Source organism: Tachyglossus aculeatus, chromosome X2 (genome assembly GCF_015852505.1).
Source record: "Tachyglossus aculeatus isolate mTacAcu1 chromosome X2, mTacAcu1.pri, whole genome shotgun sequence".
NCBI classification, from domain to species: domain Eukaryota; kingdom Metazoa; phylum Chordata; class Mammalia; order Monotremata; family Tachyglossidae; genus Tachyglossus; species Tachyglossus aculeatus.
In genome coordinates this window covers 23,043,325-23,069,748 of record NC_052100.1, presented here as the reverse complement: position 1 = coordinate 23,069,748, position 26,424 = coordinate 23,043,325, and the positions used below count along the sequence as shown (strand labels likewise).

General features: G+C 44.1%; 1 protein-coding gene across 5 annotated transcripts in view; it reads left to right on the top strand.

The window, feature by feature from the left end:
- The window catches only part of PLEKHG4B (pleckstrin homology and RhoGEF domain containing G4B), a 96,266-nt gene that overhangs the window by 44,142 nt on the left and 25,700 nt on the right, over positions 1-26,424 (top strand). For all 5 annotated transcript variants that reach the window (XM_038771389.1, XM_038771386.1, XM_038771385.1 and 2 more), the window contains exons 6-14: positions 1,708-1,801; positions 9,031-9,117; positions 11,271-11,387; positions 13,548-13,646; positions 14,000-14,142; positions 16,589-16,727; positions 18,382-18,504; positions 19,502-19,666; positions 21,890-22,776. In XM_038771389.1, coding sequence (XP_038627317.1) covers positions 1,708-1,801; positions 9,031-9,117; positions 11,271-11,387; positions 13,548-13,646; positions 14,000-14,142; positions 16,589-16,727; positions 18,382-18,504; positions 19,502-19,666; positions 21,890-22,776 — 1,854 coding nt within the window. The remainder of the gene's footprint in view (positions 1-1,707; positions 1,802-9,030; positions 9,118-11,270; positions 11,388-13,547; positions 13,647-13,999; positions 14,143-16,588; positions 16,728-18,381; positions 18,505-19,501; positions 19,667-21,889; positions 22,777-26,424) is intronic.

Genomic DNA, 26,424 nt, shown 5'->3' with positions numbered 1-26,424 from the left:
TTAGGAAATTAATAGCATATGTTCTTGCTTTCCATTGACAGCACCATGCCAACAGGATCCAGAGAAATACCATTAATCATGCACTCTCTTACGCTCTCCTACACAGACTTACTTAGATTGTGAGGCCCCTGAGGGATGGGAACTGTATCCAACTGATTACCTCGAATTGACTCCAGTGCTTAATATAATGCTCGGGAAGGAGGAGCCACCCAAAGGGAAAGAATTAAGGCAGCCAGAGAAATAGAACAAGTAGACAGTATGGTGTCTTGAATCCAAGACCAGAAAGTTTCTGCAAAGAGAGAACGGAGAGATTTCAAAGCAGCTGGATGAAAATACAGGAGATACCATGGGCTTTGGACAAGAGGAAGTCATTAGTGAAGCAGGAAAGGTGAAATCTAGATTGGTGATGGAGATAAAGTTGATGGGGAAGAAGTGGAGGCAACATATGTAGACAACATCGTGTCAAAGGAACTAGAATAAAAAGGGGAACAGATGTAGGATTCTGTCTGAGGAGGGCAGCGGGATCCAGGAAAGATTTTTTTCAGAAAGGGGAGATGGGAATATGTTTAAGAGCTAAGTGGGAGAAATATCCACTGCAAGGGCAGAAACAGCCATAGCCAACATGCAAGCTCTGAGCCCAAACTAGGGTTCACATTCCTCGATGGTGGAACCTCTGCCACTCTGTACTGGCAATATTTCCCGCAAGACATCTGCAGCTATTTCGTTCCTTCTACAGTGCCTCCCCTCAAGGTCCACAGGTAATGACTTCACCAGTACCTGCCATCGGTGGGTTCAAGTGGTGAACTGAGAAGTTTGCTCTGCACTTAGCTACTCCACAGGGCCAGTTGTGCCACCTCTAGGAATTGTGAGGGGAGAGTCTGACATGTGCTTAGGGGAAGTCTAATAGCACTGATTAGGGCAGTGAAATATGAAGTGGTCTTCTCATAATTTCAATTTGCATCATAAAATGATGAGCTCCAATTCGGGATAACTTTTTCTCAAATCTGACTGGAAAAGCCATACTGAAGCATTTCCAGTGCTTCAGACTAGGTCAATCAATCAGTCAAAGGTATTTATTGAGACAACTGTGTGTGGAACTCTGTCCTAAGAGTTTGAAAGAGTACAATAGGGTTGGTTTAACATTAGATAGATATTAGACATATATGGACATATATAGATATATGTATCTAATGAATCTAATGCTACTTCACATTTTATATGTGTGTGTGTATAAAGCAGCATTCAATCTTATTTCCTCATGAACACTAGAGGAATAAAATTATTTTTGGTAAGCTTATATCATGTCAGCTTACTTAGATCATGTTTATCCTTCTCTGTACTTTCTTCCCACAGTGACTAAGGAATCCAAAGGAAACATTAAGGTCCTTGTCTTTTTCTTGGTCCAATTCCTTTGCTGGCATCCCAAGATACTTGTCAGGAGATTAATAAATTAAAAACAAGTTTCCCATAGCAATGCTGTTAGTCTCCACTGTAGTGCAGATCTCATATTGCAAGCCATTACTTGTCAGCATTGTTTAAACTTGAATAATAATTTTATTGTCTCTAAGCCAATAGACTTGAATTTCTTATGGAAAATTGAAATTGCATTTTGGATTCTGCTAGTGTCTGGATTACAAAAACAATTAGAAAACTCTTCCTCAAAAGGAAAACTATCACTAAAAGAAAAATCTACCTTTCTCTTTGCAGGAAGGAAATACAGGATTTGGGACTAGTTATTTTAGTGGATGCTCGAAAATGTCAACCTATTCCTGCTCTTTTCCAAGCTTTCACTACCCTACAGGTGAGTGTGGGCATTGGCAGTCAATTTTACCGCCATGTGAACCGTAATCCTTGACTTAAATCTTCTGTGGTGCTTGGCAGAACGGTGGTATTTTGAAGGAATCGGGTATAAAGGTAAACTCTCATGCCTAAAATTGTTCTTATTCTGGTAAGATGATATGATTGAAATTTATAAAATCCTGAAGGGTGAAGATAGGGCATTATGCCTGTTAGATGATCTATCCACAGCCATAAAGATAAATGTAAAACTGGGCACCTCTTACACTGCACCCTGTTACCTCTGCTGGAGTCAGAATTCTGGGCTGTGTGGGTCATGTGTCTAACCCAGTGATGGCATTTCTTATCTTTCTTGTTTCTTATGGAGAGTTGAGAATATTATGTTCAGGATAGGCATATGACAACTAGCTTAATACTGTCCTAGAATTCTGCTACCTATGAAGAACACTATCCTATGTGGCAATAATGAACAAAATTAGAAAACTTAATTGTAATTGTAAAGCAACATTGCCAAGATCCGCCCTTTCCTCTCCATCCAAACCGCTATCCTGCTCATTCAAGCTCTCATCCTATCCCGTCTGGATTACTGTATCAGCCTCCTCTCCGATCTCCCATCCTCCTGTCTCTCCCCTCTTCAGTCCATACTTCACGCCGCTGCCCAGATTGTCTTTGTCCAGCAATGCTCTGGGCATGTTACTCCCCTCCTCAAAAATCTCCAGTGAGTACCAATCAACCTACGCATCAGGCAGAAACTCCTCACCCTCGGCTTCAAGGCTCTCCATCACCTCGCCCCCTCCTACCTCACCTCCCTTCTCTCCTTCTACAGCCCAGCCCGCACCCTCTGCTCCTCTGCCGCTGATCTCCTCACCATGCCTCCTTCTCGCCTGTCCCGCCGTCGACCCCCAGCCCATGTCATCCCCCTGGCCTGGAATGCCCTCCCCCCCCGCACATCCGCCAAGCTAGCTCTCTTCCTCCCTTCAAGGCCCTACTGAGAGCTCACCTCCTCCAGGAGGCCTTCCCAGACTGAGCCCCCTCCTTCCTCTCCCCCTCCTCCCCTTCTCCATCCCCCCGCCTTACCTCCTTCCCCTCCCCACAGCACCTGTATATATGTACATATATTTGTATGTATTTATTACTCTATTTATTTTATTTGTACATATTTATTCTATTTATTTTATTTTGTTAATATGTTTTGCTTTGTTCTCTGTATCCCCCTTCTAGACTGTGAGCCCACTGTTGGGTAGGGACCATCTCTATATGTTGCCAACTTGTACTTCCCAAGCGCTTAGTACAGTGCTCTGCACACAGTAAGTGCTCAATAAATACGATTGAATGAATGAATGAATAAAGCAGAGTCAATCAATCTGTGGTATTTATTGAGCACTTACTGTGTGCAGAGCCCTTGGGAGAGTACAATATGAAGGATGAAGCAGGGAGTGAGACTTAGCCACCTAACATAAAGGCCGGGATCGTTTATGAGTTCATAGTCTCAGCTTCTTTTCAAGGAGTGCTACCCACCTTGGCTACACCCAGCCCTTCACCCCCACTGGGCTGGACAGCAGGTGAATCTGGGCAGAGCTCTTGTAAATCTTTAGAACACTGGGGTCTTTGCTATTGCTAAACTGGGCATGGTTGATGGGGAGGAAAAAGGTTAGTTTTGATGCTTCTTCTGTTTTTTTTTTCTTCTTCCCTGAATTGTAAATTTCTTGGGTGAAGGGACCATATTCAATTCATAGGTGTTTGCATATTCTCAAGAGCTAATAGAGTCCTATGTCAAAATATGTGCTCAAAAATATTAACAATATATAAATAAGAAAGTCAGCATGACTTTGGGGAGACAGGATTCGACAACAGACAACACTGAGCATCAAACCAAATGGAAGATTGATAAAGCAGTGGTGGGTTCCAACCCTCATTATGGCTCTGAGATCAGGACCTACCACAGAAGACAAAACTGGCTTCTTCAGTTTCATCAGGTTCTTCTATGAATCAGACTCTGTATTATGTGTAACTCCCGCAAGCCTGAAAAGGCAACTTTCCCAAGCCCATTCTGGATCATCATCAAGCTGCATTCAGGCTCTAATGCAAACACCCGCTTAATTAAGCTGTTCTACATTGGCCATAAATCTCATTTTACATGGTGTTTTTCAGCATTGCCCCCTGTGGACTGCAGGCATTCTGCAGGTGTTCTGCAGCAAACCATGAAATGCAGCTGCCACAGAAGTGTCTCAGAGGGCAGGGTCTAAATGACTAAAGCTGCCTAACAAGCAGACAAAATTGCTGTTTGTTTGACCAGGAGGCTGATGCGCCAGACAGCAATAACCTGCCAAATTGAGAGTGTGCACAGCTGTTTCCCCCTTCAATCGATAAGTCAATCAATCAGTGGAATTTATCGAGCGCTTGGGAGAGTACAGTAGAATTGGTAGACATAATCCTTGCCCTCAAGGAACTTACTTCATTCCCTAAATAGACACCAAAGAGAGGCGGGAACTCCCTCTAGCAAATTTTGGAATTAGATCAGGATCGCATTTCTGCAGTAAACCTAGTGACATTGAGCATCTATGTGTTTGGTCTCTTTCTACATTTAAGCTCTCTTTCTACATTTACATTTCTACATCTCTTTCTCACCCAACCTCTGTAAAAATGCCTTCCAAGGCCTTCAGTCGTTTCCTGACTTTTTGAGTTTGTGATTTGCAAAGGGTTGGCAGACTTGCAGTGGGGAATCTGATCCCTGGCTAAATTGTTGTTCTCTGCATGTTGTACCATGGGGGAACTTTGCACTTACTGCAGTACCCCCCGACCATGTTTGTGTAGGACCATGCCTGAGCGGGTGAATGATCTGTAAACTGTAGGAGGAAGCAGTCGAGTCACTGTCAAGGTGGTCGTCCTTTGGAGAGGCTCAACCTGGACCACTTTTGCTATCAGAAGTGGGGAGAACCATTTGAGCCAGGCCCAGCCAGGCCCTTTTCATGTGCCCCTGTAGTTAATGAGGATGCCCCATCGTGGGTGGAGCCTGGAACAGCCCCATGGTGGCTGCCACTTGCCTAGTACATGACCTCGGGCAAGTCACATAACTTCTCTGTGCCTGAGTTTCCTCATCTGTGAAATGGGGATCAGATACTTGTTCTCCCTCCTGACTAGACTGTGAGCCCCATATGGGACAGGGATCCTGTCAGACCTTATTAGCTTGTATCTAGCCCAGTGATTAGTACAGTGGTTGGCACATAGTAAGAATTTAAGAAATGTTAGTCATTATTGTATTTAGGAGCAATGTGGCCTAGTGGAGAGAGCATGGGCTGGGGAGTCGAGGGTCCTGAGTTCTAGTCCCTGCTCTGCTACTTGTCTGCTGTGTGTCCTTGAGCAAGTCACCTGACATCTCTGTGCTTTGGTTCCCTCATCTGAAAAATAGGGATTGAATCCTATTTCATCTCCTTAGATTGTGAGCCACAGGTGGAACAGGGACTGTGTCCAACCTGATTAATTTGTATCTACCCAGTGCTTAGAACAGTTCTTTGCACATAAGTGCTTTACAAGTGCCACAATTATTATTCTTATTATTGTTATTATTAGGTAGAACTAGGTAATTATTCTTCTTATTGTTATTATTAGGCAGAACTAGGTAGAGGTTTCAGCCTCTGTACGCTTAACTGCCCAGTGCACCTCTTTCTCCCCACCACCCCTCTGCCTGTGGAGTCAAGTGGCTGGCATAATCAGAGCGGTGGCACTGGTGATCCATTCTGATGAACCTAGCCCACTTCCCCAAGATTTCTCCCAAAAGAGGACAGAGTCTTTGATTTTCAGTCCCAGAAAGGGGGTTCTCTTTCTCCCATTCTGGGAGTGGGAGGGGTGGGGGCTGTCTCCCCACCACTGCTACTGGAAAGAATTTAATGGACCACTCCTGTTCAACCACTCAGGGGTCAAAGCGTCCTTTGAGCAAAACGCTTCCTGTTTTGGCAGAGCAGGTAGCCCACAGCAATGTCACTGTCAGCAAACCCTTAGGGAAATTGTGAACTAGACAATCTAAGAGGGGAGAGGAAGGAAAAGGAAGAGAGTGAAAGGGAAGAGAGGAGGGAAGATGACTCTTCCTCCTTCTTCTCCATGGAAGTCACCTTCCTTTTGTCCTGTGGACAAAAAAATATTCTATCATAGAGAAGAGCAGAGTTTTATATAATCCCCTGAACATAGCAGTGACATGCTTATATTTATTCCGAGCTTCTTCTTCTCTCCCTCTCTGTCCCCTGCTCCCTGCAGACGGGAAAGTTGTGAGAAACAGCATGGCCTAGTAGATCGAGCACGGGTCTGGGAGTTAGATGGACCTAGGTTCTAATCCCAGCTCCACCACTTGTCTGTTGTGTGACCTTGGGCAAGTCACTTCACTTTCCTGTGCCTCAGTTCCCTCATCTGTAAAATGGGGATTAAGAGTGTGAGCCCTCTGTGGGACATAGGGCCCACGTCATCCCCCTGGCCTGGAATGCCCTCCCTCCCCACATCCGCCAAGCCAGCTCTCTTCCTCCCTTCAAGGCCCTACTGAGAGCTCACCTCCTCCATGAGGCCTTCCCAGACTGAGCCCCCTCCTTCCTCTCCCCCTCCTCCCCCTCTCCACCCCCCCGCCTTCCCTCCTTCCCTTCCCCACAGCACCTGTATATATGTATATATGTTTGTACGTATTTATTCCTCTATTTAATTTACTTGTACATATCTATTCTATTTTATTTTGTTAATATGTTTTGTTTTGTTCTCTGTCTCCCCCTTCTAGACTGTGAGCCCACTGTTGGGTAGGGACCGTCTCTATATGTTGACAACTTGTACTTCCCAAGCACTTAGTACAGTGCTCTGCACACAGTAAGCGCTCAATAAATACAATTGATTGATGTGGCAAGACAGGATCATCATGAATTTGATCCTGGAACAGAGTCATTATGCCTTTATGGAGGCCATGGTCATTCATCACAACATGCGAAAACTGGACAATAGCAGACCCCCAAAGAGCTGCAGGGGTGACCCAAAATGGGACAAATGCCAACAGAGTAGAAAAAAATCTCAATGGCCCAGGGAAGCAGAGGCATAAATAAGTTGGTGCAAAAAGTGACAGACGCAACACCCAGCACATGATAGATCAGCCTGCAGTACTGCACTAAGGAGAAGGATTGCTCTCCTTGAGCAGAGATGTCACTAAGATCGGATGATCAGGAGGTAGATTAGAAGCAGCAACAGATGTTTCAAGGAGAAACCACATTAGAGGCCCTGGACATAATAATAATAATAATAATAATAATGGCATTTGTTAAGCGCTCACTATGTGCATAGCACTGTTCTAAACGCTGGAGTGGATACAAGGTGATCAGGTTGTCCCACGTGGGGCTCACAGTCTTAATACCCATTTTACAGATTGGTAACTGAGGCCCAGAGAAGTTAAATGACTTGCCCAAAGTCACACAGCTGACGTGGCAGAGCTGGGATTAGAACCCATGACCTCTGACTCCCAAGCCCGTGCTCTTTCCACTGAGTCACGTTGCTTCTCTCAATGATGGTTTTTGTTAAGCGCTTACTATGTGCCAGCACTGTTCTAAGCGCTGGGGGAGATACAAGGTAATCAGGTTGTCCCATGTGGGGCTCACAGTCTTAAATCCCCATTTTGCAGATGAGGTAACTGAGGCCCAGAGAAGTTAAGTAACTTGCCCAAAGTCACACAGCTGACAAGTGGCGGAGCCGGGATTAGAACCCATGACCTCCGACTCCTAAGCTTGGGCTCTTTCCACTGAGCCACACTGCTTCTGGCGCTGAGTGCTTAGAGCAGTGCTTTGCACATAGTAAGCACTTAACAAATACCGTCATTATTATGTACACACATTGTGGAATGGAGTGTCAGTAGGTCAGAAATCTTTTCAACCACACTCATGTGTTCATACACTTAGCATAAATGAAAAGCTACACTTTACAGTCAAAGGTAATGGTCCTGGCTATGAGACGTTTCTGAGTATTAGCTGTGTATGGCCCAGTAATCCCTCCCACATTACATGCATGGAAAAATTGGCCCTTGCTGCACTGTTTCATTTACTACTCATAGTCACTGGTGTTGCTTTCATTTTTCCCCTTTTGTCTTTATCTTCTCAAAACCTTTGCTCCAAACAGTCACCTCATTTCTAATTGTCTAATGCCATGCTGACATAAATGTCTTCTGCTTCTCTCTCCCAATTATCTATGCCTAAAACACAGCATCAAAGCTTTTGCCTCATTGTATCTTTAAAACATTTTTCTATTTTTTCATGATATTTGTTAAGCACTTACTATGTGTCAAGCACTATTCTAAATTCTAGGGTAGATACAAATTAAAGAGTCCCTATCCCACATGGGGCTCACAGTCAAAGTAGGAGGGAGAAAGGCATTGAATCTCCATTTTTGCAGTTGAGGAAACTGAGGCACAGAGAAGTTAACTGACTTGTCCAAGGTCACACAGCAGGCAAGTGGTAGAGTCAGGGTTAGAACCCAGGTCCTCTGGCTTTATCCACTAGGTCCTGCTGTTTCAATCCATCAACCAACCATGTTTATTGAGTGCTTACTCTGAGCAGAACACTGCACTAAGCTGTTGGGCGAGTACAATATAACAGAGTTGGTATTGCTTCCCAAAATTTTCTACAACTTCCCCATAGAGAAGCCATTTGGGTGTCCTGTTGTCACCGTTCTCATCACCTGTCCCACTCAGATGTACCACAAGTTTTGCTACAAATCTGGGGGACTGTCTGTGATCTAGAACCTCATGGTTCATAATCCTTCCTTGCCACGTAATGATAGGTATGGTGCATGTTGTAGACAATCAATGACCATTCGAACAGCAACAACAAAAAGCCTAGCAGTATATCTTCATTAGTGAGGATTACACAAACTTGGATGATTTTCTCAGCCAAGAAATGAAGTTTTTTGTTATTCTTCTCTTCTCAAGTATGCACTCGGTGATACTACTATTGCCACCATTGACATCTCCTCCCTTTGTGTGTGGGGAGGAGTGAGGGAGATGCATCTTAAACCTGTATCTCAAAATATGTCCTTTAAAATAATTCTACAATCTGAGCGGCTAAATCCGTCATACTTGGAAGTTCCAATTTCCAGTTTAGAAAAATTATTTACATCTAGTATATAAAGTCATTCAAATGTATTAGCTGTATTTGTCATGATGTGGGGGAAAAGGGATAACTATAAAGGTTTTTCAGTAACATTTGTGAATTTTGTTAATAGAATACAGTTCCTCATTCAGTTCATAGCGTGCTGCTGTTGGTGGATAAAGAATCTTCATTTAGGCCTGATAAAGATCCAGTAATTCAGGTAAAATTAAGAAATACTTTTGTATTGTACTTGTTTTTCATAATTGTTATTATCATTATTATTATTGTATTTGTCAAGCACTGTTCTAAGTGCTGGGGTAGAGACAAGTTAATCAGGCTGGACACAATCCCTGTCCCATATGGGGCTCACATTCTAAGTAGAAGGGAGAACAAGTATTGAATCCCCATTTTACAGTTGAAGAGTTGACTTGTCCAAGGTTAGATGGCAAGTAATTGGCCAAACTGGGATTAGAACCCAGGTCGTCTGGCTCTGAGGCATGTTCTCTTTCCACTAGGCATGGTGCTTCTAGTTATAGAATGAAATACTTAGTCAAAGAAATTCTAAATTAAGATGTCTGTATAAAAAATCTTGGGAAATGTGACTGGGCTTTTGTTCCTCTGCTGAGAAAGAAAACTGTGAATCCAATAGAAAACCACCCAGGAAACTCCTAGTCACTGCCCAGAACAGCCCATAGTTGCTGTTGCTACTTGCCCTCAGTCACTTGCCATTGCCTGATGCTGCCCAGTGTCACTCCGCTTGGCTGACAGCAGTCCCAGCAGCTGGTCATGGGCAACAAAAGTGGGGTCCTAGCCTTTCAGCCTAGATAGAGTTGCTGAAGCCAAGCAGCGGTGGATAGTAAGTAGTTTATTCATTCATTCAATTGTATTTATTGAGTGTTTACTGTATGCAGAGCACTGTACTAAGCACTTGGGAGAGTACATTACAACAATAAACAGACACATTCCCTGCCACAATGAGCTTACAGGCTAAAGAGGGGGAGACAGACATCAATACAAATAAACTACAGATATGTACATAAGTGTGGCCATTCATTTGGTTTTATACTGAACAATCCAGTTTTCAACTGGTCTAACCTCTGTCCAGTATTGCGGGGTGGGGAGGTCAGAAAAGGGGTGTCTGGGTATACTTGAATGCCATCAGTGGCCACCCTAAGTCTAGCCACTACAAAACTCTGGAACTGGTTGGAAGTGGACAGTGGAAGCACCAGTGGCAGTGGAGGAGTGGAGTGGCCGAGGAGAAGATAAATTTCCTCTCCTCCCTGTTTTCTGCTCACTCCTAATCTTTCCTTTTTCTATCTCTAGCTATCCTTTTTTTCCCTTCCCCTTTTTTGTAATCATTTTTTGTAACTGTGGTATTTATTAAGTTATTACTATTTGCCAAGCACTGTACTAAGCGCTGGGGTAGATACAAGGTAATCAGGCTGGACATAGTCCCTGGCCCCATTCTTCCTTTCCTATTCCCCCTGTCTCTCCGCCTCCCTTTGGCCTAGCCCGTATTAAGCTTTCCCCCACCTCCACCTCCATCTCCTCCCTTTTCCCAACTTGGAGGCTCCAACCTTAGGGGCTCCACTCCACCTTGATTAAAGTGTCCACCTTTCTCTAAAAGCTGATTCAAACAAGAGCAAACTACCAGCCCTCAGCTTCCTATATATCCAGATCAGGTAAGCAGCCAAAGGGCTAAAATAGCTCGATGAAGGGAATTCAGCCGGTTAGTGATAAAGAACAGAATTAAATACCAGTCACTTCCCCCCCCCACCCCCCCATACACACACAGTCTCTCCTGTCATCCGGACACCCCTGGGAAGGAGGTAGAAGACATTTCTCAAGTAGGGAAACTCAGATGCAGAGTGATTCTTTTTAATGTTCCTCAGTCATTAGGAAGCAGTGTGGCCTAGTGGGTAGAGCATGGGCCTAAGAGTCAGAAGGATCTGAGTTCTAATTCCCGCTCTGCCACCTGTCTGCTGTGTGACCTTGGGCAAGTCACTTAACTTCTCTGTGCCTCAGTTACCTCATCTGTAAAATGGGGATTAAGACTGTAAGTCCCGTGTGTTAACAGGGGCTGTGTCCAAATCAATTTGCTTGTATCTACCCCAGTGCTTAGTACAGTGTCTGGCACATAGTAAGCAGTAACAAATACCACAGTTCTTATTACTATGCAGTGAAACATCAAGCCTGTCATGCAGGCCCTCTGAGGTTTAAGGCTGGGTACTGGCTAGGAGATCAGTGCCCTCCATTGATGGAACATTCACTGCTTTGGATTAGTTAGGCCTCTGAGAAACGTTCTATTTAATACAGTGTACACTTTCCCAATAATTACTGAAATAATACATATTTCTTCAATTTTCTTAATAGTATGAGGTCCTGATGTCCCTGAAGGCTTTGCATAAGATCATTGATTGTACCCAGCTCACAGCAGATTTGGATGGGACCTTTCCTTATAACCACAGTAACTGGATCCGTTTCCGTCAGGTAAGACAGCTTTTCATTTGTATTTTGACTCTTGGCATCTCCTAAAGTTTGCTCTCTTTTTTTTTCTCATGGACAATGCTGATCACAGCCTCATCGATCTCCCCATCCTCACTGTTTCTTACCATCAGTGATTATTTTTCAAGCAGTCAAGACTTCCCAGGCAAAAACACGCTCTGCCCCTTGAAGTTACTAAGCCAGATGTGAGCATAAGGGGTGAGGAGAAATACTGCAGCATTTGCTAAGCAAAGCAGTGTGGCCTATGGAAAGAGCATGGGCCTGGGAGCCAGAGGACCTGGGTTCTAATCCCAGTTTGGCCAATTGCTTGCTATGTGACTCTGGGCAAGTCGCCTAACTTCTGTGCTTAAGTTTTGTCAACTGTAAAATGGGGATTAAATACCTGCACTCCCTCCTACATAGACTGTGAGCCCCATGTGGGTTAGGGACTGTGTCCAACTCGATTAACTTGTATCTACTTCAGTGCTTAGAACAGTGCTTGACACATAGTAAGCACTTAACAAATGCAATAATAATAACAGTAATAAGATCAATCAATGATATTTACTGAGCACTTACTGTGTGCAGAATACCATACTAAGTGCTTGGAAGAGTACAGTACAACAGAGTTGGAAGACATGTTCCCTGCCCACAATGAGCTTATAATCTAGAGGGACTATAATAACTATTATTATTATTAATAATAATAACAAAGTAATCCTCTTGGTAAATATGTGCCCACCTGAATATTCGCAAACCACCCACAACGACCTTCTAGTAACTCAGGAAGTATTTGGATCGTAGAGCACAGGGCTGTTTAGTCTATTTATAGGCCAAGCTCCCTTCCCCCACTGGGTTCTCAAGCTCACTGGGGGATCAACAGACAAGCCCAAAGGAGTGGAAAACAAAATAAACAAATTAGAAAATCAAGAGAGTAGATAATAACAATGTACCACAAAGTAAGTGCCAGTTGTTCTTGGAGGTAGAAAATCCCTAACACTCCTGCTGCTCTAAGCACAGTCTAAGCTAAAAAAGGATCAGCATTATTTAATATTAGATCACACTGTATTCCTTCCCTCTCTGGGGAAGGAGGAGAAAGAGAAAGCAGTATGAAGGAAAGCAGCAGCATGGCCTAGTGGAAAGGGCATGGGACTGGGAGCCAGAGGACATGGGTTCTAATCTCCGTTCCACCACTTGTCTGCTGTGTGACCTTGGGCAAGTTGCTTCACTTCTCTTGGCCCCAGTTCCCTCATCTGCACACAGTAAGCACTCAATAAATACGATTGAATGAATGACTTGCAAACCGGGGATTAAGGCTGTGAGCCCTATGTGGGACATGGACTGTGTCCAACCTGATTAACCTGTATCTAATCCAGCATTTAGAACAGTGCCTGGCACATAGTAAGCACTTAACAAATCCCATTTATAATTTAAAAACAAAAAAAAGGAAGGAGGGAATATTTAAGCTGAAGGCCAGGCGAAGTAGAAGAAGTCAGGAGACTCAGCTCTACTGTGTGATCTTCAACAAGTCCCTTAACCTGTCTGGGCCTCATCTGTAAAATGGAATAAGACAGATTGGATGGGAGAGGGACCGTGTCTCACATGATAAAACTGTGTCTCCACAATGCGTAGCACAAAATGTATAAATGCTCTAAATGATTAAGCCAAAGTAACTTTACAGCTTTATTTTCAAGCAGAAGAGCACTGTAAGGTAATTTCAGCATAATAATAAAATTGTGCTTAAAAGAAGAGCGATATACTGGGAAAGCTTTTACTCCTAACTGTAGATGATTTCTGCCTGCTCATCTCCCCTGTGAGACTGTAAAATCTGGGAGAGGGTCTTTTACCTCCACTCTACTCTCCCAAATGCTTAGTTCTGTGTTCAGCACTCTGTAGGTGCTCAATAAATACCATTGATTGACTACATTCTAAGACAGCTGCATCTTCATATTAGGGCATCCAGCCAATTCATTTGACCATCAACAAGAAAAAAAATCCAATTGTGGGCAGGGATTGCCTCTATTTGTTGCTGAATTGTACTACCCAAGCACTTAGTACAGTGCTCTGCACACAGTAAGCACTCAGTAAATACGATTGAATGAATGAATGAATTTCTGCTTTTTGTTGAATGTCTTATGTGTCTTTTTCCCTTCTTACTCATGGCAGAAAGTGGAGCCCTTTTCCAGGAACTGCAAAGAAGCCATTCTTTTTCTACAAAACTCTGTCTGTTCCCTAAATTCTAATAGCACCCTAAGCACAGTGCAGGTAAGTACCACTTAGTACATTCTTTATTGAGCTTAAGGTACTGTTTGTATTTCAAAGTAGAAAGGGAAGCATCCTCTTAGGGACATGAAGTCATTTGGGAAGAGGTTGGTTGGGGAAACCTAGATGGTTCTGAAAACGGAAACCAAACATTTGCTCCTCGGCTTACCCATAAGCCTGACCTAACATGCTTCAAGACTCCTGAGATGTTTAACTCCTTTGTCTTACTCCTGACTCTGAAAAGCTATCCATGGAGATGAGATTCATTTTGTTTTAGTTACTAAAGCCATTAACTTTTCATAATCTAATACATTAGAGAATATTACTTGACCAGTACAGCATTTCTTCTGATGTAGGAGGTCAAGGATTTAATCAACAAACACAAGACAATGATGAAGCTTGTCCTGGAAGATGACCTCTTGGTGACTTTAAGGTTGGAAGGTGGCACTATTCTAGCCAGAATTCGGAAGGAAGAGTTCTGTACCAGCGAAGATCACAGGTGAATTGGAAAATGGTATATAGGCAGCACAGACTGAAGATAGGTGTGAATGCCTGCTGTGATTGGGGGGAAGCAGATGGCCTATTGTCTCAGGTGACAAAACAAATATGGGTGTAACCATTTTTCACCTTTAACACCTCAATACCCTTAAAACTGAGCACAATGGATCCTGTACAATTCGTATGAATACTGGACAAACCACCAAGGTCTTAGAGGAGGATCTGTGGGTATCAGAAAGCTAATGGTCCAATCATCTCCCAAAAATGAATGGAATAAAATTGCAACTGAACAGCTCAGATTCTAATGCATCTAGATCCAGCTTTGGAATGGAAGCCCAGGGTAAGGAGAAGCTTTGCTCGGGTGCCCCTTGGGAGAAGGACCAAAGCTCCTCTGTTGTGGGTGCAAATGCTAGGAACTGAATGTTAGTGTCTGACAATACTCAGACACTATTCAGCCATTGGGACAAAGGTACCCTGCTGGTATAAAAGGCAAACTGAGGACAAAATCCAAGAGGGGGTGTCGGGGAGGGAGGGAGAGAGAGGGAGAGAGAGAGAGAGAAAGAAAAGCAATGTGGTTTAATGGAAAGAGCATGGGCCTGGAAATGAGAGGACCTGAGTTCTAACCCCAGCTCTGCCATTTGTCTGCTCTGTGAACTTGGGCAAGTCACTTATCTGTGCCTCAGTTGCCACATCTGTAAAATGGGGATTCAATAACCATTCACTCTTCCTCTTAGACTGTGAGCCTCATGTGGGACTGGGAACTGCATTAAACCTGATTAGTTTGTATCTACCCCAGTGCTTAGTACAGTGCTTGGTACATAGTAAGCACCTAACTGATATCGCAGAGAGAGAGAAGCGAGAGAAGTTGCTTTCTGAAATTGAGTTTGGGGATTGAATGTCACTAAATCTTTTCTACCACTGAATTAGAGGCAGGGAATGAGAGATCCAGAAGGGCAATTTAGAGCAAATGACCTCATAGTATTCCTTCTTTTGATGCAGTTTAATGAAGGAGAACATTGTTACCCCATGAAAATTCCCTGATGGCCAGAGATGGTCTGTAGTTGGACTCATATACTCATAGTAGGTCAGGCCCATTTTTACTAATACAGAAGGGGAATGAAAATGAAAATTCTTGATAGTTGAAGCACATCCTTGGAAGTCTTGCTTGGCCATAGAGATTCTTCATTGTTATCCAGAACTCCAACTCGATTCCAACCCGTTAATTACAGGCTGCCTGTCAAAATTCTTCTCTATTAGAATTGGAATTTTGCTTCATTCAGTGTAGTTAAATTGTTATTGGGTTGCACCTCCAAACCACATTTCAGGGATTGGTAAATTATTTACAGACTTACAGGTTTGGGTGTTTGAGACAGTGGCAAATAGAGGCTGTCTCCCTCCTCTCCCCACTTTTCTCCACCACATACATCCCTCCCCTCTCACCATCACACACATGCATTCACCCAGATGCCCTTATCTGAGCAGATTGCTGCCCCAACCCCAGAAGGCAATTTAGAGAAATCCATTTCTTCCTTGACCTTGGTCATTATCTGATGTCGTCTTCCTTGTTCTGAAATTGCTGATGTCTCTATTGCTACAAGGATGTGGTTGGGAATCCAGAGTGGTGGTGTCCCGGCTCTGCCAATTATCAGCTGTGTGACTTTGGGCAAGTCACTTAACTTCTCTGTGCCTCAGTTACCTCATCTGTAAAATGGAGACTAATACTGTAAGCCCCCTTTGGGACAACCTGATCACCTTGTAACCTCTCCGGTGCTTAGAACAGTCCTTTGCACACAGTAAGTGCTTAATAAATGGCATTATTATTATTATTTTTTTAAATTGGCTGCGTACTGGAAGCGGCACCTCAGTTAACAGCAACCCTGGAAGGGAACACAATGGCTCTGGAGCCAAGGGCGTGGGTCAGAGGCCAAATTTTGTTCCCTGCCTTAAGAAGACCAAACTCTGAAGCTGGCCCTGGGAACAAGGAAGTGGATTGCCAATGGAGGGGCAGGTCTGGCTTGGTTTAGCTTCTCCCTTCCTTTTCCCTGCTGCACCTGACCACTCTGAACTGTAGACACCTTGCCATGGGCCTTATGGGCTCAGAGATATTGAGTTGGGTATACCTGATGTACAGCACAGTAACTGTTTTTATAGCTGATCTATTCCAAAGTGTAGAGAAGTGGCTGTGCCTTTAAAATGCCATTGGGTCCCCAGTATAATGAGTTCATCCTCCCAAATCATGTTATCAGTGCAGTCATCTCCCAGCCCTGATTTTGTACCAGGGGATAAGGAATCCTAGCTGCTAAACTTGCCCAAAGTGTAGGGTTTTATATGAGCCGATGTAATGCAGTTCTCCTGTTTTTTCAGAGTCCTACTCTATATGGAATACTAATCTGATTAGGCCATAGTTTTTTTGCTTTGCGATTACTATTCTGTTTTCTTTACAATAGAGATGCTATCGAAACAATAACCAGACTGTATAATCAGGTTGATGAAGAAGTTCATAGACTAGTTCTTTTGTCTAATAAGAGTCTTCAGCAGCTGGAGAATCTTCAGGAACTGAGAAAACTTGAGGAAGGTTGTGGTCAGGTCAGTATTGTTTGCTCAACTAAACCTCAAACTTATTCTCTTATTCTCTTGCTGGGTTGAGTCTGATTCTCAAAAAGAAGAAAAAGAAACAGTGTGACCTGGTGGAAGGAGCATGGACTTGGGAGTCAGAGGAGATGGGTTCTAATCTCGGCTCTGCCGCTTGTCTGCTGTGTGACCGTGGGCAAGTCACTTAACTTCTCTGTGCCTCAGTTACCTCATCTGTAAAATGGGGATTAAAAGTGTGAGCCCCACGTGGGACAGCCTGATTACCTTGTATCTAGCTTAGCACTTAGAACAGTGCTTGGCACATAGTAAGCGCTTAACAAATCCGTAATTATTACCATAATTATTATACTGGACTTTCATTGTCAAAAAAAATTTCAGCAATGAATTAATCAATAGTGTTTATTGAGCACCTACTAGGACTATTCTAAACACTTGAAAGAGTATATTAGAAGTGAAAGACGTGATCCCTCCCCTCAAGGTGATTTTAGTACAGTGCTCTGCACAAAGTAAGCGCTCAATAAATACGATTGAATGAATTACATTCTAATAGGTCTTTCCTCCTGCTGGCACTCTTTCTCCCTTCTCATTTGGCAGACCTCTCCCCATCTTCAAGGCCCTTCAAAAGTCAGAAGACTCTCTTTCAGAGAGTCTTCCCTGACTAACCTTAGGGAAGCAGCATGGGTGTGGGAGTCAGAGGCTCTGTGTTCTAATCCCTGCTCTGCCACTTGTCTGCTGGGTGACCTTGGGCAAATCACTTAACTTCTCTGTGCCTCACTTTCCTCATCTGTAAAAGGGGGATTCATTGCCTGTTCTCTATCCCTCTTAGATTGTAAGCCTCATGTGGCACAGGGACTGTGCCAAACTGATTATCTTGTATTTATACCAATGTTTAGTACAGTGATTGGCACATAGGAAGTGCTCAGCAAGAACAATAATAATAATAACCTCTCATCTCCCCACCCTATTTCCCCCCATATTGGCACTTCCTCCACATCCCCTATGCACTTGAGTCCTCACCCCCTAAGAACTTAGCTATTCACCCCTCTGCCCACATAGCCCTTTTGTACATGAACTCTATTCCTTCCCCCTCCCTGTAAGTTATTTTTGCCTCTGTATCCTCCCTTTCCATTGGATTGTAAGCTCCCTGACCAAAGTTCTTATGTCTACTAACTCTATTGTACTCTCAAGCACTTAGAACAGTGTTCTGCACAAACTACTCAATAAATACATATGATTGGTTGACTGGTAGAGTGGAGGGGTTGAAAATCTGACAGTACTGGTTGGTGGAGAGGAATGAATGACCAGTTCCAGAAGTCTGGATAGAAATGAGAGCAGGAAGATGGAATGTTCAAGAGTTGGAGTGGGCTGTGGTATCCAGAGTGGGCTTTTATAGTATGCCTTGGTTAGGAATTTAGGGAATATTTGTCTCACAATAAAAGCCTGTTTGGACACCATGAACCGTGGTTTCACAATAAACTGTATGAATGGATGAGTATCGTAGCACGAGTTGTCCTTAACGCAGGCTCGAGTAAGAATATAGCCCTTGCATTATAGGAGTACTGGGTATATTTTATAAAGCGGATTCAGTGGGTTCTTTGGGCCCAGCTCCTGCTCGGATTTTAAATTTCACATCTCATGTTTCATACAGATTAAATTGTGGTTTGAAAATGAACGAGAAAAATACTTTGGCCCATTGGATAAAGAGCTGCTGTCAGTAGCCAAGGTGAAGAAAAAGCAAGAGGAGTTCCGTGTTTTTGGAGACATGGTGATGGTAGGTGTGACCCCTTCTCCCCACCCCCCAGCTCATAGCGGGTTTCGTGGAGGTTATTTGGTCTAGTAACTAGGTATTTCCCTAAGGTGCCGCTTTGCTCTTACTATCTTGGCCTTAGTAACCATGGACTGGGTTGCTAACTTGTTCTCTCCCTGACTCACCCAGCTTCCCTGTCTGCCTCTTATTCATTACCTCTCTTGCCACTCACTCATGTGACTGGGATTACTGTCCTGTACTCTTTGGGGTTCAGTTGAACTAGATACATTGTGGTTCCAGATTTTCAATCCTAATAGTGAAAACTTCGATCAGTTGTATTTACTGGGCACTTAATAAGCGCAGAGCACTGTACTAAGCACTATATTAACTTTGTCCTTGTATCCACAGGGTGCAGAATTCAGATGAAGTCCTATAAACGTTTGCCCTACTTGTGGAAGCCAACATGATTGATTGATCTGTTGTGTTTTTGGTTTTATTTTTTCCCAGAGGAAAGATTGACCCTGAACTTAGATGCGGGTAGAAAGTAGTTTCCCATCTTTGCCACAATTCCTACCCAGCTGGCCTTAGTTGGGGGCCCCTACTGTGGTAGAGCAGAATCTAAGATTTACCTGGTGACCTGGTAGCAGTAGATTCTAGAGGCGTACTTGGGGCAATAGGTATGTGGAGGAAGGGTTAGCCCAGAATTCAGGAAGTGGCCACTGGCAGCAGCCCACTGGGAAAAATGACGTGGTTTCTTTACCCTATCCAGGGCTCCACGACTCAGTGCCAACTGATTTTGTAGTACTTCTATGCATAACATATGTGCTCTATTACTTGAGTACTAACTCATGTTCTTATCCCCTTTCCCTTATTCTGCCTATCTGCAATTTATTTTCATGTCATTCTCCTTTGACAGATTGTAACTGAGGGCAGGAATTGTATTTACCAAATTTCCTAAGCAATTAGTTGGGTGCTTTGCATACAGTAAATACTAATATTCATGAATTGATTTACCTAACAGCAATATTGCAGACAAGGACTACAGCTGCTGAAAGATAACAGAGCCCCAATCTCAGAAGAGAAAATTCAGAATTTCAAGAGATATCTCAAGAGCATTGTAACCCAGACGGAGAGGAGGAAAGGAAAGTTGGAAGAGTTGGCCAGCCTCTACGAGTTTTATGAGACGGTAAGGTTGGGTTTGGAACGTTTGCTTCTCCCAGCCTAGCAAGGACTGATCACTCACCTGTGTGTATGCTCTGGTGGTAGCTTCCATTAACAATAATGAATCTCTCCTTCAATAAGCAGTTATTAATTGATGTCATCAGCTATTGCCAATGAGGCTATTAGACTTTTGATCCACGTCAGGTGACTTTCCACCACAGCTGATGCAGCTCCAGCCAGATCAGCTCCCTCATGGCCAAGGATGTTGGGGGCAGAGGAAAAGAAAGGGAAGACAGGCAAAGGAACAATTCTCAGCCTCTACTTCTCTCTCTGTGGGTCTGGGTACTCTCCCCATCCTGTCCTATGGAAGTTAAACCTGGGATTCCAGCACTCCACCCCTTTTATAACTGGCCAGAACTATCTGGGGGGGGGGGGGGGGGGGGGGGAGAGAGAGAGAGAGAATGAACAGAACTTATATCTGGTTGTTTTCTTCCTCCTGATCCTCCTTCACTGTAGCCACTGATGTTGATGCTGCCACTTAATTTAGCTGCCCCTGTACCTGTTGTGATTGGGAGTTCACAGCTGCTGAACTCACCCCCTGCCTTGGCACTTTCCTGCCTGGTGCTTAAGCCCATTCGCAGCCACAGTCACAAGCCCGGAGCCTGGCACAGTGGCTGCTCTTGACTTCTGCTCTTGCCCCCTGCCTAAGTCACGGGTGAGAAGTCTCTTCCCTGCCCTATGTGGCTGGCCCACCTCATGCCACTTGCTGCAGGTGGACAGCAAATGAGGGGGACAAGGGAGAGGAGGAGGAGAGCCCTTTGAGCTCAGCCTACCATCCTTTGAGGTGTGGAGCAGCCATATTGTCTTCCCCCCAGCCCCTTTCTGGCTTAATATGTCAGGATGGCACAGCTACTTCCTGCCCAGTGCTCTCGCATAGCTTTTTGTTGTGGAGGCGAAGCTATTGCCATCACTGTCAAGGTGCCAAATCCATGGTTAGAGGTTAAATCCAAGAGGCACACTGGAATCCAACCATGATTTTTGGTCCTGGTACATCAGAACCAAGAACCTGTGTGAAGGTTAGGATGCTAGTACTAGTGGTTTGCACAGAACCATTCACATGCTTTCATCCCTACCAGTCATCTTCCTGCTGGTACACAGAGTGCAACAAGCCAGTAAGTGGGCAGGGGTGCAGCACATTTCAAAGGGTGCGTGTGTGTGTGTGTGTGTGTGTGTGTGTGTGTGTGTGTGTGTGCGCGCGTGCGTGCGCGCGCACATGTGTGTGTTCTGATTGCTCCTGCTCATCTTGTCAGTGAGCACCTGAGCAGAAAGGGCCTGCTCTAACCAGGGTAGAATTCTGGGAGGATCACCTGAGAAGCAGCATGGCCAAGTGAACAGTACAGTGCTCTGCACACAGTAAGCGCTCAATAAATACGATTGATGATGATGATGAAGTGAAAAGAGCCTGGGCCTGGGAGTCAGAGGATCTGGATTCTAATCCTGGCTTTGCCACTTGTCTGTTGTGTAACCTTGGATAAGTCACTTCATTTCTCTGTGCCTGTTACCTTGTCTGTAAAATAGAGATTAAAGTTGTGAGCCCTATGTGGGATATGAACTATGTCCAACTTGATTATCTTGTATCTTCTCCAGCACTCAGTACAGTGCCTGGCACATAGAAGGCACTTAACAAGTACCATAAAAAGAAAAGCTTGGAGACCAACGAGGACATGACAATAATTCAGTTCTACAGTTAAACAGAAGGAGGTGGGGAGAGGAGGAATAAAAAGGTGGGGAAAGGAGACAGAAAGAGAGAAAACTTCTTCATGGTTGATTTGGGAAGCAAGGAAAGAGAGGAAAAAGCCAGAGAGGCACAGTGCTTGCTGTTTCTATGTCTCTTTCAATTAGTCAGAAATAACCACTCCTGACCATATTGATTGATTAGATTTCTGGCAAGATTGCCCCCTTTGATTGAGCTTTCACACGGCAGTGCTCCTAGAGAATAGTGAGGCATAGAGTGAAATCTTTTCTGATTTGAAACCAGGCCAAACTCCTGCAGCTTTTTAATCATTCACCAAAACCGTTCCTGTAAGTTTCCAACCCCCTTCCTATTGTGGAGTCAACTTTCAGTAGCAAAAACTCCTTCCCGAGGTGGATTTAAATAGCCTCCCTTCAATGGAAGCTAGACAGTATTTTCAAGATGTGTTGGTGATTCTCATTGATATATGTATCCCTTTTTGTGTGTGTGACATAGGCAAACGGGTGGCTGCTACACTGCAATGAATTTCTTGAACGTCTTACTCTAGAGACCGAATATTCTCCTTCAGACCTTCAGTACTTGCAGAGCTATCACCAAGAGGCCACAAAGGTTTCTGCAGAAAACTTCCAGAAGGTGAATGACATGGTGTTGGGTCTGGGAAGCCAGAAGGAACAGAAACAGTGGATCCTGCTGTGGCTGCAATGCCAACAGGCGAGGCATCGTTTAGAAGAGGCTCTGTCAGCAGCTGCCCACTTCAAGTCTAACGAGGCCCGGGAGGCCCAGGAGGGAGAAGTGGAACAGGAACTTGCCTGGGAGGAGAAGAAACAGCAGCCATACTCCTTTCCTTTCCTCCAACTATGCACGGGGGGCAGCTTGGCTGAGAGAAATGGACTGTCACTTTCCCCGCCAACCAGTTGCCCCAGAAGACAAATGCTCTCAGATCTGGAGGATGTTACTCAGGATGAGTGTGGGTGGATCCTCCAAGCCCCAGTTCCCTTCCCGAGCCTCTCTCCGGTGAGTGGGCTGCCCAGAATGGGCCGCGTTTTAGATGACACGGATGATGTCTCCACCGTCTCCTCCCTCCCTGAGCCCAGTGAGGCTCTAGCCGCCTTCCACAGGAAGCACCCCTTAAAGAAAATGATGAAGAAAGCACAAGGCTTTGAACTTCCTCAGCTTGAAAGCAGCCCCCGTGTACTGGAACGGCATAAGTCCACTGGGGTTTCTATAAAGGGTCTGGAGGTGATGAGCTGTGTGGCTACTGAGAAGAAAACCTCTCTCCAAAGACCAAATGTTCAAAGCCCATTGGTCGGTAGAAACCGAAGTTTATCATCCCCTTCACGGATACATCATATGGAGGAAGAAGAAAGAAAGAGAACAGGAAGGTGAGAAATGACCATGACTCATTCAGGGAGTATTCTAAGGCACCAACCCCCTACAGTAAGCCTAGACAGGCCTGCTCTACGGAAAGATCGACCAAGGCATTCATTCATTCATTCAAGGCAGCTTAACTCAGCCTCCCTAACTGTTAAGTCCAGGTGAATAGAAATGTATTGAAGGAGTTTCAGGCTCCAAATGACTGTTTGATTGTTTTCAAACATATTTTCCTAATTCCCAATATGGTTTTAGTTGAAAATAGTTCCTTTTGTATTCAGACATCTTTCTGCCACATTTCACGAGACCCGCATCTCTCTGCACATCAGCCCAGATTGGGAATCTGGTGAGTGCAGAAATGAACATTAGAGCAATCTATTTTTTCTGGCCCACATGAAGTAAAAGCAGAAAGTAAATCACCACCATAATGTTTGAATTTTTGAATTTCTTTTTTTTCCAATATTGCTGTGAGGGAAGAAATTTTAGCACATTTTGGTCCATTTCCCATATTCCCTCAAGAAGTGTGAAAATTAATTTCTCAAATCTCTTTTAAGACTCCTTGTGAGAAATAATTGTTCCCTGCATGTTAAGGAAATGCAAATAAGGGTCATATTCAAGAGAATTTAGACAGCTTTTACATCCCAGCAGTGATGTGTGATGGTTTTAAAAGTACACCATAGTGTAAGAATAGTGTCAGGTCACATCCCAAAAATGTTCTTCACCTACCTAGGGTTTCCTCAAGTTCCCTGTGGCATCCAAAGTAGAGGATGAAAATAGGGTCCCAGAAGCAGCAAGTACCATCTTTGTGGTTGATCAAAAGATGATTAGGAATGCATCTGTTGTCTTGTTTTCATTCCCTACCGATCTTCCCTTTTCTCATCTACCCCCTCACTTCCCAGCCACTCAACAGTATCTACAAGGCTTCAAGGCACTTGCCTGCCCACTCCCCTTGCCTGAGAACGCAGTCTGCCCCCATCATTTCTGCCCATGTACTAGGCTCTTTTAACCCAGCATGACTTGTACCCTACTGCTAAGATGTCAAAATGACATCACACATGAAAACATATATGAGTAGAAGCATCGAAACAGCATGCTGAGTTCACAAAGCCTGATATGGGATGAGACAGCATGCTTGTGTCTCCTTGCCCTGACAAAAGTAAGCATTTGCAATAAAGAAGGGTTACATTGTAAGTTCTTCTGTAAGCTTTATTGCCACTTGGATTTCTGCTGGTCTAACTCTGCATGACTTGCATGACCTGACCATGTACCTCGGCAGTGCGGTGTTTATTATTGGGGTCTCCTTGACAACATTTTGTCATCTTTATATTGTGAGTTTTGTTTTCTGTTAAGTTTCATAGAAGACATTCAACCCCTTTTGTGTGAATTGTTACCTAAACCTGAGCTGAGGAAAAGGCCACAGCAAGAACAAAAGTGTTTAAAATTTTTAAACCTTGAATGGGAAAAATAAAAATGGGTTAAAATGGGTTTTTACATAAAACTTTTAAAAGTTGATAAGTCCCAAGATGGTTTTCCCTTTTTTATATATTAGAGTAGTAAGAACACTGCATCCTGCAACTGTGTCACATCCTCTCCATTATCCAAGTTTCCAGGCCTCGGAAGCTGCATGAATAACTAAAATCCTCAGTTAATCCCAAATTTTGGGTGAAGGAAATTGTTTCCACCTCTCTTTTCCACAAAACCATTTTTGCCAGTACCACCAAAAAGAACATTGTATAAGTGTGAGTTTTCCCTTCTTCCCAGTTTTCTTCTTTGTCCCTAGATGTACGGAGGAGAGAGACATTCTTCTACCCCATTGCACATTTCTCTCTTTCAGTGGGCCTCTATCATTGGCAGCCTTAGGAGTCACTATTTCTCCTTTTCCTTGCCAACTGGGGTAATGATTTACCCCAGAAGGGACCACCCACTGAGATAGACTTCTGCACTCCAGAAGCCCCATGAAGTCATCTCTGTTCTCCAGCGAGAATTATCCTGGCTTCTGTTCCCTGGGGTGCCCTCTTGGCTGAGCAGGGTCTAGCCAAAGATAGGAAGGAAAAGGAGAGGGAGGAGCCCCTGGCCTGGATAGTCTACCAGTGAGGACAGTAAGAGAAACCAAGGACTTCTTTCTGGGGCTCTGAGAATGAGCTTTGAGTGGGTCCAGGGCACAGGTCCTGTTCTTCTCTGGGTTTCACAAGTAGGTTAGTTTCTCCCTTGGGGGATTGGGCCCAGAATAAAGCCAGATAGATGCCGGGGATTCAACACTCGAACAGGCAAAGATGGAAGAAAGACAGTGCATGTCCTGAGTGGTTTAATCGTTTACCTCCCCGGAGGTGGGACAAAAGCAGATGATCTCTCCAGGTTGTTCCCACCTCAGGGATTCTAGCTTTCAATTTCCTCCTTCCTTCCCAGCAGGAGGTTCAAAAGAACTACCTTCATCTTACAACTCAGGACAGAGATGCCTTTAAATGTGGCTTTTGGAAATAAAGTCTTGTCTGTCCCAAACCTGATTGCCATCAAGGCCTGGAAGGAGGGGGTGGGGTGGGAGGCAGGGAGGGAAGAGAAGGAGAAGGGAAAGGAAAGGAGGGGCATGGGGCTAGGGAATACAGCCATCAGATGGTTACTGGAGGAATGAGGTTTTTGTGGGGGGTTTTTTAATTTACTTCCTCCTTAAATTCACTTTGGAAGGATTCCAGATTTCCACCCCGGCATTTGAAAAATCTCGACTATTTCCAATGGGCTGAAATAGGAGTTGGAGTATGAGCTTTGTTTCGCCCTGGATCCTCAACAGCACCCCTGGGCATGATCTTTAGCCCTTCCCACGCATGCATGGAGGCGGGTAATGTGCTGACAGGCATGGGCTGGTGTGATTTGCTGTCCTTTCATGTCCTCTCGAACCCTAGAATTTGGGGCCTGGGCAAATAGCCCAGAGAAAGTGAGAAGGGCCACAGCACCAAAGCCTCTAATAGTTAATATCAAATCAAATTTGGGAGAGGAAACTTACCCATTGGCACAACAGCTTTATTCCCTGTTGGTCTCTTGGAGAAGGTTTTGCTCTGTACTACTTGGCAGCACTAATACTCTCCTGGTAGAAATTCTTCAGATCCCTTAGCCAGCTTGATGATGCTGTTTTAATAGTCTGTCTCATCAGAAGCTGAGAGAAAATTCAATAAACTGCTATACATTCTTTCTACTGCCATCTATCATGAAGTCTTCTCAGTTCATAGAGAGAACAGGGTCTGTGCCAGTGTGTTAGAGGCATTTCTAATCTACCCACTGCCAGTCAAATCCTAGCCTCTGGGCTGCTGATAGAATTTCTAATCACATTGCTTGAACTAGCAAAGAAGAAAAGGACAAAAATCTGTTCCCACAGCTATTTTCCAAGTGGCTGAAAAACCATTATTGGAATTATTTGGTCATCACATGTTCAAGGATAAACTCAAGCCAATTATCTCTTTTTATGTCCAGACTTTGCCTGTACTGCCTTATTTTGGAAGCTCCTTTGGACATTTGTGTATGCATCCCAGTTATTAAAAGAATATACATTTCTTAGGAAATATGGCCCTTACTTCTCTTTCCCTTACTCTCAGTATTTCAAGTTCACTTGTGGTAATTACTATGTCTATTGGATTGTGTGTCCTAAAAAAACCCTATCACCACCATTA